Source organism: Desmodus rotundus, chromosome 13, assembly GCF_022682495.2.
Source record: "Desmodus rotundus isolate HL8 chromosome 13, HLdesRot8A.1, whole genome shotgun sequence".
Classification (NCBI taxonomy): Eukaryota; Metazoa; Chordata; class Mammalia; order Chiroptera; family Phyllostomidae; genus Desmodus; species Desmodus rotundus.
In genome coordinates, this window is record NC_071399.1 from 88,921,881 (window position 1) to 88,938,606 (window position 16,726).

A 16,726-nucleotide genomic window follows, 5' to 3' on the forward strand; every position below is an offset into this window, starting at 1 on the left:
TCTCTGCTTTTTCCCTGGGTAGTTACTTCCTAGTTCCATTAACTGCTGACCTTCGCTACACAGCTCCTCAGACGTGTCCAACCCGCAGCCCATGTGCAGCCCAGGGTGGCTGTGAATGTGGCCCAAAATTGTTAATTTACTTGTGAGATTTATTTTCTCGTGTATTAAATGTGTGGCCCAAGACAACTCTTCTTCCAGTGTGGGCCAGAGACACCAAAAGCTTGGACACCTGTGCTTATATGGTCGCCCAGGGCCTCACATTGATATGTATCGGGTCTGACTACATAGGCAAGTCTAATTCGGTCCTGACTCCAAGCACTTATTATGGGAAGGACCCTGACCGTCCAGCTTGGGTCTGGTGTCATTTGGGCCAATCCCCCAGGGGGATGGGCAGATAACATGGTACAGAATGACCAGAGGGGATTCTCTCCACCCTTCAGAAAGGTCCGTTTCCACTACGTAACATCTTCACGGTCACATATTATTGAAAGGCAAGAGCTGGGATTTTGAATATAGGGCTCTTGAAACACAAAGCTCACGCACCATGGAGATACTTAGCTTGGAACGAACCCTAGGTCCCACAGGTGCCTGTTCTTAGGCATCTGAAAAGGACTTCAACCTTTGTTTGTAAACGTTAGAACTATGACTGTCTAGAGAGAAATTTTGCCTCAGTTAACGGAGGGGGAAAACACTCCATAAAACTTGTCCAATTATAGAACAGTTTATCTCAAGTTCTACTTTACAGGGGTTTTTTAAGCTATGCTTTATGATTAAATGAATGTTATGTTATAGGTATTAAAAAGCTCAGAGTGTAAGCTAGCTTGAAGTTTATTTCAAAATGGCATATTTTGTGCCACTTGTACAAAGGATGAAAAGAACAAACTAAATGATTAAGGTAAAATGAGGGTACAATTTCAGAGATTATTTTTCAAAAGAAAGTAACCATTAAGCACATATTTACTTTAAGTGCTGAAAACCTCAAGTCAAATACCACTATACATTTCCAAAGGCAAGGTTTGAATTTATTCACTGGTTAAACCGCATTTCATGTTTGTTGAAATAAATGACATCGAAACATCACTATGTAGATATTTTAATTTATTGCTTACATGTTAGGCATAGTTTAAAAATAAAAATTCTACTCAGAACATGTGAAGACAATAGGAGGTGCTATTACACAAACGAATATATGAACAAAATGAGCCTGTGTGATTTTTAACGTATGTGATCTTCCATATTACAGTTTTAAAGTTATCTAACAGTCAACTACGCAGTCAGCAGAATCGAACGCAGTGAACGTAGAATTGGCAGAGATGTGCCATTTGAATGTTGGTTCAAAGACACAATTTTATTAATGACACGTGTGTGGGGACGAGAGCACTTTATAGTAGGTAACTATCACGCTTTGGGGGACGTGATTTAACACTTCAGTTTTTACGTTACAAAGCAAGTTTAACTACTAGTTATTTTAGAAATACCACCAAAACTAGAAGGACACTTGTTAGTTATCGTTAAAGGTACAGCTAAACTAGCCGGCCAACGCCCCCACCTCGGAGAACACAGGAGTCTGAGATCGAGGAGGCAGGACGGGCTCCTGGACCCGGACAGCGCCCGCCATGCCTGCGGCAGTGACAGTGTCGGTAAAGGGTGAAGACCTAGGCACCTGGCCAACTCCTGACCTAAGAGACACATGAGGCCAGGACAGACGAACGAGGACCCCAGGGATAATGACAACCCCGTTCCTCATCAGGGTCTCACTGCTCGGACGCCGTCTCCGTCTCCGGACACAGGCGGCACAGGGCCGCGTTGGGGCGGCATATGAAAGCGTCAGTTTCGTCCCCCAACTCCGTTAGCTGCTCCAGCGAAGACACACAAGGGTAATGGTCTTTCAGCATGTCGGGCAGTTTGGAAGTCTTGTCCTGAAGCCGTCGAGAACGTCTAACTGGTGTTAGAAACTTGAGCTCTTTAAGGGTAGAATTTATTTCATCAAACTGCATTTTCTTTTTTACGCTAAAAAAAATCCACAAAATGATTCCCAGAGTTAAAAAGCACGCTAACATTTTTACTGTGCATTTTGATGCCACTTATCGACCCATGACTGTATAACCATGTGACTGTTTATCTCAGAGAGGGGTGCACTGCAAGCTCCTTGAAATAAGGAACTTTTCCTTTTCCAAATTTGTTACGGCTTATGCACAATCGATACGCAAATATCTGTAGAAGTGGCTAACTTTTGAATTTCAAAAACTTACTGTTACCAATAATACACAAACAGCAATTAAATAAAGTGACATAAAAATTTCCTTTTTCAAAGTAGCAGTATTTGAGGAAAAGCAAGCAAATACAGTATTTAAAAGGTGATGGCCCAATGACATCCAATTTGTTTGAAACCCTTCTATTAACAAACAGTTCTATCCGAAAGCTACCTTAAAGACTTTAAACGACCATGTTTATTAATCCTAAGCGTAAATCATAGCCCATTGCATTTTAAAAGCTTACCTTTGCAAGTATGGTGTAGTGGACACATTATATTTAATTAAGCAACTATTCCTAGTTTCTGTATTGGGGGTTTTAACACCACTGGTTGGACCTTTGGCTTTGTCGACTTGCTCTTTCTCACCGTCTTGAAATGCCACACTCCTGTGATGTTTACTTTCCATTTCAGGGTTTCCTGGCTCCGCATGAACACCAGCATCTCCAGGGCTGACTTCCTGGACTGGTTCCTTGGTTGCACAAGCCTCCTCCAAGTTTCCTCCTATAGGAATACATGTATAGGTTATGCTTTTGGTCAAATTTGAAAACCAAAATCAGAAGACATGAATGTTATTCACAGTGAGCCAGATGTTCAAAGTAAAAGAACCAAGCCCTCTCCTAACCATTACTTTCCCTAAGCAAAGGCTGTCAATAACTGTTTAGCACTATTTACTAACACCTGTGTGCAGGGCTATAGATACAAATGTAACAATGAAATCACCCGTCCTTTAAGAAGTTCACATTCCACGGAAGAAACACGCTTGAAGATAAGTATAAAACAATAAAAAGGTTATAAAGGAGTTAAGAACCCATAAACAGGAACATCTAACTTGGCTTGTGGGACAGGGAGATGGCTAGGGAAGACTTCGCAAGTGACACGTAAGCTGGGTCTTGAAAAATGAATACCTGATAAGACCAAGGAAGATAATCTCGGTATGAAGTTAAAAAAAAAAGAGAAAATTAAGACAACATTAAAGGGCCAGTGTGTTCAGAATATTAAGTGAGGACCAAGGTCAGGATGTACGGAGGTGATGAATTCAGAAAGGTGGGAAGGGTCGAGTATAATGAACTTCATATGCAGTAAGTTTGGCAAAAAGAAAAAAATTCACCGCGAGACGGAGCTACAGTTAGGTTTGGTCACAATGAAGGGTGGTTTTGAACCTGTGGTGGTGAGAAGACACAGCTGCTATACTGGTGTGAGCAGGGCGGGAAGAAGGAAGAGCCTGAGGTAAGAGTTATTTCTGAGCTGGGAGTTAGTAAGTGAATGCATGTGTATGTCTGAATGTGTGTACGTGTAAGGGGCATCCCTTCAAAAGTTTCTTACTTTGGAGTCTTTAATGACAGAGGAAAAATTTTTTTCTTTTTCTGGGAGGAAGACATGGTGGTATGAGGAAAGACAAGGTTCAGTGTATTTATTAGATGTAAAATACTCGTGAGACATCTGGCAAATCCATCCAGCTGGAAAGACCTCTAGATTTGATTATGAGGAACTATTAGAGACTTTTACTAAGTCTCAGTTACGTGATATGCTAACTGTGGTTCTTCTAGTGAAACGACGTTGAAGTGGGGAGGGGGGACAGGGCTGCTTTAACTCAGCAGGTATCTATTCACGTGCTTGACATATGCCAGGCACGGGGATACGCCGCTGAGGGAGCTCAGACACTGGCCCTGTCCATCCAGTTGACAGTTTAAAAGACAAGACAAACAAGCACTCAAGTGCATTAATTACTGTACAGAGATGAAACAGGGAGCACAAACAGGTGCATCTAATCTAGCTGGGTGGGGAAGAAAGGGAAGGCTACCCCCCAAGAAGACCTTTGAACTGAGGTCTAAAGGATACAGCAGAATTGTGAGGAGTAGAAGACTGGCTTGGATAGACTCAGAAGCAAGACAGGTAGTACAGCCCCTTCCAGGAAAAGAAGAAAAGTACAGAAAGAAGTTCAGGGATGCGAAGGAGTGGGAGAGTGCCAAGAGGCGGGAGGCAGGAATTCAAGCAGGGGAGCGGGGGCACTTTGATCACAGTGTGGGGAGCGGATTAGGGCAAGAGGGGCCGGCAAGTCGGGGGACCACTGCTGCAGTGCGGGAACGGGTGGCGGGCCAGGCGGTGAGAGGAGTAAGGGTAAGGACGAAGAGAAACAGGTGGACTTTCAGAGACGCTTACGGATTTAAACTGAACTTGACTGACTCAGGAACAGGGGCAAGGATGAGGGGAAGAGGGAGTGAAACAGGATCCCAAGATTTCTCCTGTGGAGAAGTGGACGGTGGCAGTCACTGAGAAAGGGAGCCAAAGGGAAGACGACGCTTAGGGAACACTGGGACCCAGGTGTCAGAGGCACAAGCGGTGCCGTCTCTCTTATTACTGCAGAGAGCCCAGGGTTTGCTGACGGCACTTCTCCTTCCATCCAGACGGACATTCTACCTGCTAGAAAAGATCCCGCCAACGAGTCCTATTCCACTAAGGACAAATAGGACAGAGAACTGGATAGGATTCAAATACTGTTTTCTCTTTCTACCTATCTCTAGAGCCAGTGAGAATAATAAGGCTTTTAAAATGAAATTCTTATTTCTAATTTGCTGTCTTTAGCGTGTAAGACACAGGATTATTCTTTTTATTAATTTTCTTTAAAACAAAGGTGTAATTGAAATATAACATTTTATTGGATTCAGGTGTACAGTATAATGATTCAGCACTTACACAATTGTGAAATCACCACTGCAGTAAGTCCGGTTAACATCTGTCCCCGTAGTTACAAAATCAGCTTTTTCTAGTGATGGAACCTTTAGCATCTACTCCCTTAGCACCTTTCAAACATGCAGTACAGTGTCAACTGCAGTGACCACGCTGCGCGTCACCCCCACGGCTAGTGTACTTTACAGCCAGCGGTTTACGCCTGTGGGCCCCTTCACCCATTTAGCCAGGCTGGGTTGTTCTCAGAGTTTGCTCCTTTTGTTCGTGGACAGCAGACTTCCCTGTGTCTCCTCCTGTTCCCTGACCATGCCTTCCCAAGCTCCTTCACTAACGGTACCCAGTAAGATCAGATCACATGCATCTTCTGCATGTTCCCTTGGGGGCATGTTAGCAGCAACCGGAAACTGGAATACCCACTGTCGAACCAAGCGCAGTGCCAGCATGCGATGCCCCCGCACACAGGCGGCCGTACGCACCTTAACCTCCTTGAATAGTTTTTAGGAAACATGTAGCCAAAACGTGTATAACACACTTGGGATTTCAGTATGATCTTTACTTTTACTTGAAAGTAAGGTTATTTTTTAGAAAGCAATGTAGCAGCATATATCAGGAGCCTTAAAAAGTTCAAACTGACACTTTTAATCAAATTAATCAAAAGAAAATAACCCGATACAAGCAATGATGGAGTAAAATAGGTGCTCAAATATTTCTGATAGGCTGACACAGAGCTATAGTGAAAAATCAGAAATTGCTCTAAACAAAGAACGGATTAGCTCCCACTCACAGGTCGTGATTTCTCCTCTCATCCGAGCTAGTTAATGTCAGTGATGGTTAAAGTTCAATGAACTCCCGACGTGCGCCAGGGTGTGATCGTGTACTCACAACTACAAACCCACTTCCGCCTACCCTTCCATCCTTTCATTCAATGGTCCCAAGAATCTCGAGGAAGATAACATTATTCCGTTTTACAGCTAAGGGGTTAAATTTCTTGCAAACATTCATAGTAATTGGCACAGCCTGTATCTGAATCTAGAAAATGTTTACATTTTATATACCTAACAGTTACGGAATCTCCTCTGTCTTCTCCGTCTACTCCTCCTAGCAAAGAGAATTCCTACACGGGCTTCTCTATAGCACAGAACACACCACAGAATCTAATAGGCAGGAAGTCTCTCTAGAGGCCATCTACTCAAACTGCATCAAACTTTTTAAATTAAAACTTTTTTTATTGTTATTCTATTACAGTTGTCCTAATTCCCCTCCCTTTGCCCACCTCTGCCCTCCCCGCCCCCACCACTCCCAGACAGTTCCCACACTGTTGTCCATGACTGTGGGTCATTCATACGTGTTCTTTGTCTAGTAAACTGCCTCGATCTTAAAACAGGAAATTCCGGTCTGCAGCGGTACCTTCCACAGACACTCAGTGACAAATCTGGGCTTTGAAGGAGACCTCCTACTTAAAATTCTTTGTACTACACGAAGCTGAATCCCAGAGTACATCAACAGAAGTATGAGGAAAGATCAACCTACATATTTAAAAAAATTTTAAATGGTAAAATAAAAATAATTCAGCAAAGAAATTTAATAAAGTCACAATTCACTTCAAGGAGACAAAAGAAACTAACTTACCAAGTTTAACTTTTCCTTGACCCTTCATTGTTAGAATATCTACAACTGCGTGTCGCATTTCTTCAATCGGCTTGGTTTATAAATAAAGAAGCAGACACATATTAGTTTCATATTCTAAGGCACTATGTTGTATGCAGAGATTAAGTTTGTGTTTTAAAACAAGGCAGGGGTTCTTAGACCACTTATTTTGCCACTCACATTGGAAAAACGACTGTCTTTTTCAATTTATAAAATAATAATGAACTTAAGGGATAGAATTTCATCAGTTTAAGGTTTCCCCCATAATTTTTCTTCAGCCTTGGGTAACTCCTGCTGCTTGCCTGGTGTAAACAAAGTTCGTAAACAGGTAGCAAATTAACGTTATTAAGATCTACTGAAGAGCTGATTATACTGACATTTGTGTTAAGTATAGTTTACTCCTTTTCTCCAACATTCAAGTGCACGGTTATATTTTGTTTCGCATGGTATTAAATGCATCTTTGAATAGCCCACTTAAGTGTTCACTGTAAGCCAGATATTACACACACTTCCCGAGTTCCTGTGAACTACCACGCCCGCTCACGCGGCATGTTCAAGATGTTACATAAGTGGGATGCTCTGGCTCTTATTCTTAGCTCTGTAACTTAGTCCTAAGCTACTCGCCCATCCTGCTTTCAATTTCCTGGGCTAATTTTGGTCCTTGCTTTCCAACTTCTGCCCAGGCTCACACCTTCCTCTTTACCCCACTGCTCTATGCAAACCCTTAGCTCCGGCTACCATCCTAGCCACACCGCCATACGCTGCCGTAAGTAGCACCCGTCTGCTTCCAGGCAGTAGGGACCTACCCCGCCCTTGCAGGTGGGATTCTGCCTAACACAATTACCCTTCAGCAAAGTGTTTACACGTAACAGCCACCGAGAGACCATCTACCGAATACTTGCTTTCCCACGCAGGTGCAAGGTCAAATAGCATCTGTTGGCTTTGCTGAGACTATTATGAGTAGACCTTTCTTAAGGAAAGGTTAAAATGAAGAATGTTTAAAAACTCATTGTAAATAATTTATAAATACATGTTAATATTAAAATTCAATTCCCCAATAGATTTCTCAACTAGGAAAGGTGCAAAATGACAAGTTGTGCTAAAGTATTTCTCCCAGCACATTGCATAAAATGTCCATTTCAGCCACAGCACATCCATGTTCTGAGGTCTAATTATTCCTAGGATGTGGGCAAATATTAGCGGTTAAGAGACAGCTTTTATAATATGCAATTCTTGTGGCCTTTAAACATTCATTACTTCTAGATATATAACCACAATTTATAAGTTATGCTGTGCTGTGTCCCACATAATTCTGAATAATTTACACTGTAATAAGCAAACATCGGTAAGTTTTAATCTCACCTGAGCTCCTGCCAGAATGGCCTTTTCATAGATGGAGATAATATTTTCTATAGGGCTGGTGAGCGGTTCGACGCGTGCAAGGCATATCCAGTATCTAACCAGTTTTTTGGCGTCTGGAATATTTTTAACCAGGTCATTCAGTGTGCCCAGTATTTCTTCTTTTGGGCATCCCTAAAATAGCAAGAAATGAAGCGAGTAGTATCTTTTAGCCTAGAACGTATGAACTTAATTTAAACTCATTACAATCAAGATCAGTGAGAAAAAAAGGTGTCAGAAAAATTCATTAGAATATTCACTATCATGCTTCTTACCCCAAACTTACTCTGAATGGTTAGTAAGATGCATATCAGGCATAAATACAAGGCACAAGAAAATCATAGTTGGGAAAAATATTAGCAAAAAAACGACTAACACTCTACTTGGTCTTTATGTTTATCCTCTTACATATTGCAGATTCCATCTGTTAATTATTTAGATATTTTTGTACCCACCAAATGCTTATGAGTAAAAATAGCTTACAGGTTTTAAAATTGTATTTGACAGGGTTTGTTACTAAGGTTAAACAAATCTGTAATGGTTTATGTAAGTAAGAGTTACATACAGTCTAGTAGTAGGCCAGAAAAATTCTAGTGTCAGTAAAAAACTCCAGCTAAGCAGAAGCAAGAATTCAATCGGTTTTGCTGACGGTGATTCTCACTGGTCCTCAGAACTGCGAAAAGTGTACAGATGCTCACAAAGACTAAGGAGGGTCTGACATCACACTCCGTGTGCTCAGTCTCGCTCTGGAGCTTATCAGCGGTGTGTGACCAACGCAAGATTACAGAGTAGTCAGGAAATAAAGAAAACATTCTGGAGTTAATTACGATAGCCTGTCAAATTTTCGTCCAAACAGTAAAATTACAGTGAGTTCAAGACCAGAACGATGTTGGTTAAGATTGATGGGAGTGCTTGCAAATATTTTAATCAACTTGAATTTAACTTGTGATAATGACTCACTAATCTGTATTGCTAGTCTTTGGTAAATTATTAACATCATAGAGGAATACAATCTTCACAACTCAAGTAAAAAAATATCTATCCCTTTGATATATCAGTATTTCTATGAACTCAATGAAAATGCAGCCCGTTAAAAGCTAGAGAGAAATAATCTCACAATTATCATCAGTAAGTCTACGTAACACCACTGACTTGGTCAAAAAAGACCTACAACGTAGTTTAAGGGGATAACATTTACGGAGGTAATCTGCAAACTATAAGCGACTATACAAACGTAAGACTTTACCTCATTAATCAGGTTCAGACATTCAGAAAATGTCCTGTTTACTTTTTCAGTGAACAGTCTTTGCTCATCTTCCTCTGCCATGGTGGTCCAGAAGGACCCCACCGCCTTTTCACTCGGCTCTTCAGACGAAGGCTGGGCAGCTGCTGAGCTGGGAGGCCTTTTCAGGGTTCTTCCTCTGCTTGCCCTCCACTCGCTCAGGCGCGCCCTGCAGAGGGAAGCAGTACATACACGTTACTGTGGTACCCTGAGAGCACCATCAGAGGGAAATCTGAAACTCGTTCAGGTCTTTAAGGAGTTCCGTGCTAGCGGCCACACACAGTCCACAAATTGGAAGGAAAAAACATTAAACACATCAGTGTTAATTACATGCTCAAAGACACAGGAATGAATTTTTAAAGGGACAGGTTATAAAATCTTCCCCAATTTTATTACGCATTTTAACTCATGTCATATAAAACCTAATAAAACACATTCAAACACAGTAACTCAGGCCATACTGTTCCACTTACAACTTTGCTTAAATCTGTCTGCATATGATAATAGAGAACACACACACACAAAATTCTCATACATTCCAGGAAATTATAAACCAAATTCAGAAGTGGTACTCTATTGAAAATGAAGCTAGTGCAATCACGTCTACTCACCTTCTCTCTTCCGCGGTCTCTTTGGGCTGAGCCGATCTACTATCGATAGTTGCTTTTGCTATAGTGTGTCTGCGCTGCTGGTCGGTGGTTTTTGCCTTCTCCACCCGTTTGGCATTAGTATTAGACGATGAAGCAGGCCTGGCTATAATTTCAGCTGTGATGCTTCTGGACAGTGTCTTATTTCCTTTCCCTTCCTGAGAAGAACTGGTTTTGACACTGGATAAAACTGGATTTGATTGCAGTAATTCTTTGTCACGAGACCCCTTCCGAATTGTTACGTGGGCAGAGGCTCTACTGACGCCGTGTTTCAGGGAGTCCTGGGTATTACTGCTGTGACTTCTGATGGGAGGACGCAGAAGTTGTTGGTTCTGAGACGTAGTGCTCACAGATTTAGTGGCAGCTGTCACAGCTGAGGTTCTGTGACTTTTCACTGGAACCCAGCTGGTGTTTGCAGGCTGGGGTTTTGTGGCTTTGGGGACAGTGGTCGAAAGTTTCTTTGTCATTGCAGAACTCTCATCTTTGGCTTGGACAGGTTTTCTGAATGAATTAACCTTAGACTGAACAATCTGGCCACGATAGGACCCAAGCACAGGTTTCTTGAGTATGTTAGCATCTTGCTTTGGTTTCTCTGTACTCACCTCTTTCTTTTTATTATTGTTTTTAATGTGAAACGCTCGGCTAAATGTCATACGTTTGCCTTGGGGCTCATCCTTACTTGGTAACGACTGTAGAGTTTCATTATTATTCTCCAGGTTTTGTGTATCAATTGCTATAGTTGAATTGGTTAATTCATTAGAAGATTTTAATGGAATACAGTTTTTCTCCACTGTTATATTACTTTTGCTCTTTGTAGGTCTATGGACATTTTCTTTATCAGCCTAAAAGAGTTATATTTGAGACAAATCAGTTATTTCAGAACTTACTTCTTTCAAAATGAGGTTAGGAAAGGAAAATAGGGGAAAGGGACAGTTTTGAGGACTATGTCCTTATCTTACCATATTTGTCTTAAGTTTCAGAACTTTTGTCTCTTCTTGGACCTGACCCTCAGATGCCATCACTCTCTGGTTTCCACTACTTGAAAAAGAAAAAAAAATTGGGGGTGGTGGGAAGGGGTGAAAGAATATTAACAATTACTTGACTTTATAATTTTAAACTGAAGTAAGAATCAAGAGATTTATTTGTTTTAAGCAAAACTTTTATTATAGGGTGATTAAATGGTGCAAACAAGATGGCTGAGGAATTTAAAGACATCTTTAAAATCTTAACATCCTCCCCCCACGGAATATGTGAACACTCGATAATCTCATTCTAACCGACTCTGTCCTAGCCATTCAAACCAGTCTTCAAAACCTTTGTTAAGCAGCACTTTCTCTGGTTAGTTTTCATTTTAACTAGTTGGTAACAGACATATTGAAAAAAATTTTTTAAAGTCTTCTCAAAAAGAATCTAGAATTTTCCATACACACACTCATAGCTTGATTATTAAGAACACGGACTTTAGTTTCTACACGGCAGTGCATTTGCGTACATATCCGAAGCATTCCTCCTCATGCATCTGACTTCAACTCCGTTTCACACACGCACACTGTCAGCACCGGCCGTGAGAATCTCTCGGCAAGTGACGCAAGGGAAACACAGGGTCAGTTGGATGTCACTGATTCTAAGACAGACCCCAAGCTCAGAGATATTAAAATGCAAAAAAAAATGTTCGCTTTAGCATCAACAAAATTTCCTATCTAGTTGTGCATTTTGGTTATGGTGACTTTCACATCTATTTGCTCAGTCCGCTTGGAGAAGAGGCAGAACTCAACATGCCTTGCACCACACATTTGCAACGATGGCAGAGAAGGGCCCGAATGTGCTACTGAACAGGGCATCGTGGTAGCTAGATATGCGAGTGGAGGGGCTTCCCATTCCTTCCAGGCCTTGCCAGTCACCCAGGGCACAGCGACGTCTCCCAGGGTTAAGCTCCTGTACTCACTACTGTAGTGGCCGACACTCCTCCTGTTTTCCTGGCCTGTGGCCTAGCGTGGCGGGGTTTGATGCTCAGGGTCAACCTGCCAGGTGCCTCCCAAGGTGGTACCTTCACTAATAAAGGTATTTATCGACCTCAGCTTCTATCAATTCTGGGCTTACAGTACACTGTGACGTTATCTCACTGAGGAAATCGAAGCAATCTTAGTAGGAATTAGCCTGTGTTTCCCCACCGAAGACTGCGAGCCTATCTGCCTCCGTACCCCACACTCTGCTCCCCTCCCGTCTAACGCACAGACTGCCACCGTGCTGTCCAAGGTACGACTCTCCGTCTGTGCTCTCCCTCTGTCCACTCAGAGACTCGGTCCCTGTGATCATTTGCTTATTCTTCTGCATCATTAACTTGTCCCGCTGCTCGGTCATTCCCGTCAGCACAGAAACACTGCGTATCATGTCTCATTAAAGCCTTCAACTTCACAGTCCCTTCCAGCACCTGCCTCGTTTCTTTGTACAGCAAAACTCTGCTCCAACGGAAGGGGCCTCTCTGCGCTGTCCCCACGTCCCCACGGCCCGTTTCCTCCTCTGTGCCCGTCAGGGACGTGTCCCCACTGCTCTCCTAATGGCACCCACTTCCACGTTGCTCAGCATTCCACCGCCCTGGACACAGACAGTCATTCTTTCTTCACAACACCTTCCTCCCCTGGCTCCCTCTGGACCCCAGTGCCTTCTCCCTCCCCGGCCTCACTGGTCCACTTCTTTCCAGTCTCTTCTTCCTGCCATCGCTGGGGCTCAAGGCCACTCTCCAATTTTAAACTCTTCTGCCTTTTTCTTTTAGCTTTGTATTTCTCAGGGTCTCCCCTTTTTCTGTCAGTGCTGACAGAACTTCAGTCCTTAGTCTTGACCTTTCTCACCGGCCTTTCTAACTGCTAACTAAAATCCTCGGATGGACAGGCGCAGACTCAGACACGGGGAACAAGCTGGTGGCTGCCAGAGGGCAGGCCGGAGGGAAGACAGACAGCACTGGTCAGGGGATCAAGGGGCATGACCAGCCCATCGTGGTGACCATTTCCTATCGTATAAACATGTCCAAGCCCTACGCTGTACACCTGAAACCATTACTGCATGTCAACCTCAACTCGAACCTCCCTTAGTCACCTGTCCAGTGTGGAGGCTTAAATGAAAACATATGGTCCTGTTCCATCTTGCTATGATAGTGTTGCCTGCAGACGGGCTACCTTAACAAAAGATCTTAAAATACCTCACTAAAGACTGTAAAAAAGAACTCAATTTTAAGAAGCTGCAACTGACTGGTTGTCTATTTTATAATTTGTTGTTCAAGTAGTATTTACATTGGCATTTGTTTTCCGAAATGAGTAAATATGGTACTTGTGAGGTTTCTTGGTGAAGCCAGAAAAAGTTTCAGAGTTTTCTTTTCTTCGGATTGTGTATAAGATCATTATAGACCCCACGACCCAGTGGGAGTCTTTATTTAAGTAAGAAGTTGAGTCACTGTCTTATTTGAATTAACATTCCCTTTGCCTATTCTCTAGTAATCTCGTCCTACCCCTGGGTTTTAAACAAATACGGTTTACGCACAGACAATTCCCAAGTTTGTACGTCCAGTCCCAATTTCACCCTCGAACTTCAGACACGTAACTATTTGGCATCTCCCCTTCGATGCCTTATTGGGGCCTCAAATTTAACACGGTCAAAACAGAACCCCTAATTCCCCCACTCTGCCCTCGGTCTTCCCCATCCCAATATATGGTATCATTGTCCACTCAGTTATGCAGATCAAAAAAAAAAAAGTTTTTTGGGGGGGATGGTTTAAAAAAGGAACTGTGGGATTTATGAAAATGTTTATTCCAAAGTAAAACTTATAAATGTAAAGTTAAAAAAACTTTGAATTGGAAATAATGCCAGACTTACATAAAGTTGAAAAATCAGAAACAGTTCACAGAACACCCACACGGTCTTTACCCAGCTTTGCCCACTGCGGACATGCTACCCCAGCGGCGCTATCATTTGCATTCTCTCTCAGCCTGTGTACGTGCGGAGCACGTACCACTTTTTACCATTTAATGTAAGTAAACGGGCCCAAGGGCCCTGCAGCCCCCCGAGGTTTACAGGTGCAGAGGCAGGCTCACACACCCCGCCGGTCCTTAGCCCTCCCTCTACAGCCCACTGGCTCAGACTGCACAGAAAGAGCCTGGGGGGTTACCAGCATTACCTCCAGAGGGCGAGGGTGGGGGGACCTTTTCACTTTCTGCTGTTTATACTTGTGCAGGTTTTTGTTTTCATCACAACCATGCACTATTTTTAAAACTTTAACAAAACAGTACAAGTATATTCCTATAGAAGACTGAGACTAATAACAAATGATTTTCAAACATTTAGCAGGGCCAATTCCCAAAGATCAACACTCCCCTTACCACACACGTGGGCTCTGACTAAAACCTTGATAAATTATACAAAGACTGGCCTTTGTAGCACTGTATAAACCTTAAGTCAGTATTTTGGTAAAAATACACATTTTGCTTTAAAATTGTTTCCTCTTGGAGGGTGAATTAGTTTACATAGAAATGATGGTCTAATGCTGGGCAATCAATCCAGTACGGGGCCACTAAGTCACATGTGGCTACTCCGCACTTCCGATCGGCCAGTCCAAACTGGTGTGCTGAGAGTGTGGAAAGCTTAGTACCAAAAAGAACGTGAAGTGTCTCCATTTTTAAAGTGTCACAGGCTGAAATGACAACGCAGGGACATGTTACATTAAATCGGATGTTGTATATATCATTTCATTAAAAAAAAAGAACTTTTAAAATGTGGCTGCTAGAAAACTTTTAATTACATTAAGTGGCTCACATTCCATTTTTATTGGACAGCTCTGAACTGATGTTAAGTTTACAGATCAGAAATTTAAAAAAAATATTTTTTGACCTCACCTGGATAATATCTGATTTTCCTGTTTGCATGCAAAAAAAGTTTTCCTTTTCAACATATGTTCCTTGAGTTTTTGCTTTCTTTGCTCTAAATAATAAAAGAGCTACAGGTCAACATTAGTTACAGTAATAACATCAAGTAAATACTGACTAAGTGAAGATTTTACTTCGACAAATGCCCAACTTAACATCATCTAGTGTGTAACTGAATTTTGCCCAATGCAGTACTGCCTTTGGGAAATAACCCCATTTTTACAAGACCGTTGCTATAAAAGGTCCCGCAACCACGCTGCACAAGACTCCCATTACCCACTGTCTCACAGTGAAGCATCTGGAGAACAGCACTGTCAGCAACGGTTCCTGAAAGCCAAGCTTTCGGAAATCAAATGGCAGAGATGAAGATACTAGACTCCAAGTTCAGCCTCATTTACCAGAATTGAGCTGGACGAGATTGTCTTTGTTCTGTTTTCTCATTTGTAGGCCAAAGAAACAACAGTATTACTTCCGAAGACCTGGCCAACCCCAGATTTCCATAATGGGGGGGGGGCGTTAAAGAGTTAGCATCAGAGGAGACACCCCAGCTCTCCAGAACTTCTGCTCCAACTCAGAAGGTGGGGCCGCCCCGCGCGGACGCATTCCGTTCCCCGCGCGATGCAGGCGGCCCCCGGCCCCCGACGCCGGTTCCGTCCGGAGGCCCGCACACGCCCCTGGATAAACGCAGCGCGTTTCTGCCCTTCTCTGCCTCCAGTGACCCACGCCGGCCAGTAAAGACGGCGCGCGAAGTGCACAACCCGCAAATTACCGCCACGGCGCGGGCCCCACTCCATCAGGACTGCAGCTGCGCGCGGCCAGGGGACCCGTTCGGGGTCTCACACAACTAACCAAGGTTGAAGCGAGTCTGCGGACCCACGGTCCTGACCGTTGAGCTCGAGGCCCCCCCCGCCCCCCGCGCCGCCCCAGTTCCCCTCGCCGCCGGCGCAGATCCCACCACCCCAGCCCTCACCTCTGAACGAGAACTAGGCCCTCTGGCTCGGGGGAAGCTGCAGGTCGCGCGGCACCACGGGGGTGCTCATAGCAGAGCGAAGTAGGGCAACTGTTTCCGCCTTGAGCGCTCCGCAGCCAGGGACCGAAGCAAGCGCGCACAGTCCCACGCCAGCAGGCGCCTGTCTTTGGATGGCGCGCCGTCGCCTCCGCCCATTGGTGCTGGCGTGAATTGAATAGGCCAATGGGAGAGGGGGGCGGGGCTTGAGCTACGGTTTCCTGGGCGCGTCCAGCGTCTCCTAGTTTCTGTTAGGGCTGCTGTAGGACGGTTCCACGGTTTTCAAACCAAAACAACGCGCTGCGGCTTGGACTGGGGACGCGGTAGGAGTGTGCCTGCGGAGTCCCTGCTAGTAGCAGATGGGACCAGTCTTTAGACGCCCACAGTCCGTTGAGGAAGTCGAACTGGAAAAGGGTTGTTTGGCCGCGTTGCTTATTTAACGTGGGCGTGTTCACCGAGGAGCTGGAAGGAGCTGGAAGGAGCTGGAAGGAGCTGGAAGGGTCTGTAAGCACCGGCCACCCACCGAGAGCCTGTGTAGTTCCCTTTCATAAACAGTACTTGTGGCCGCATCACAGCTCCTGAAGCAGGTCGCCGTCATCCCCTGTCTTACCGATGAGTGGACAGGCTCAGAAGTTATTTGCCCACAAAGCTTGCAAAGGGGAACTGAAATTACAGCAAGATGTAAGTTATTTTCGTGCTACGCAGTCATCGGATGCAGAAATGAGGAGAGGAAGAGAAAGGGATAAAATGAGGATGGAGCCTTCCTTTTTAATCCTCCTATAAGGTTAAAAATAGCGTTTGTTGTAGAGATTTTGGGTGTGCGTTTAAAGGTGCTAGCATAATCTTTCAGTTCTTATCTAAAATATCTATCCTCTTCCTCAAAGCCTAGCA

At 43.7% G+C, this 16,726-nt stretch overlaps 1 protein-coding gene across 4 annotated transcripts; it reads right to left on the reverse strand.

Moving 5' to 3' along the window:
• Window positions 1-873: 873 nt before the first annotated feature.
• Window positions 874-15,929, reverse strand: CKAP2 (cytoskeleton associated protein 2). Of its 4 annotated transcripts, none has more exons than XM_024570315.4 (9): window positions 15,800-15,928; window positions 14,800-14,884; window positions 10,876-10,951; window positions 9,881-10,758; window positions 9,234-9,438; window positions 7,952-8,122; window positions 6,572-6,641; window positions 2,500-2,755; window positions 1,059-2,010 (listed from the first exon to the last, which is right to left on the reverse strand). In XM_024570315.4, exons 2-9 carry the CDS (start codon window positions 14,853-14,855, stop codon window positions 1,755-1,757), a joined length of 1,968 nt encoding a protein of 655 aa, XP_024426083.3. In that variant the 5' UTR covers window positions 14,856-14,884; window positions 15,800-15,928; the 3' UTR covers window positions 1,059-1,754. The 4 variants fall into 4 exon arrangements, with proteins under 4 accessions (XP_045057172.2, XP_024426083.3, XP_045057159.2 ...); XM_045201224.3 differs by having other exon boundaries at window positions 10,876-10,954; XM_045201237.3 differs by lacking the exon at window positions 14,800-14,884 and having other exon boundaries at window positions 874-2,010; window positions 15,800-15,929.
• Between the last annotated feature and the right edge of the window lie 797 nt (window positions 15,930-16,726).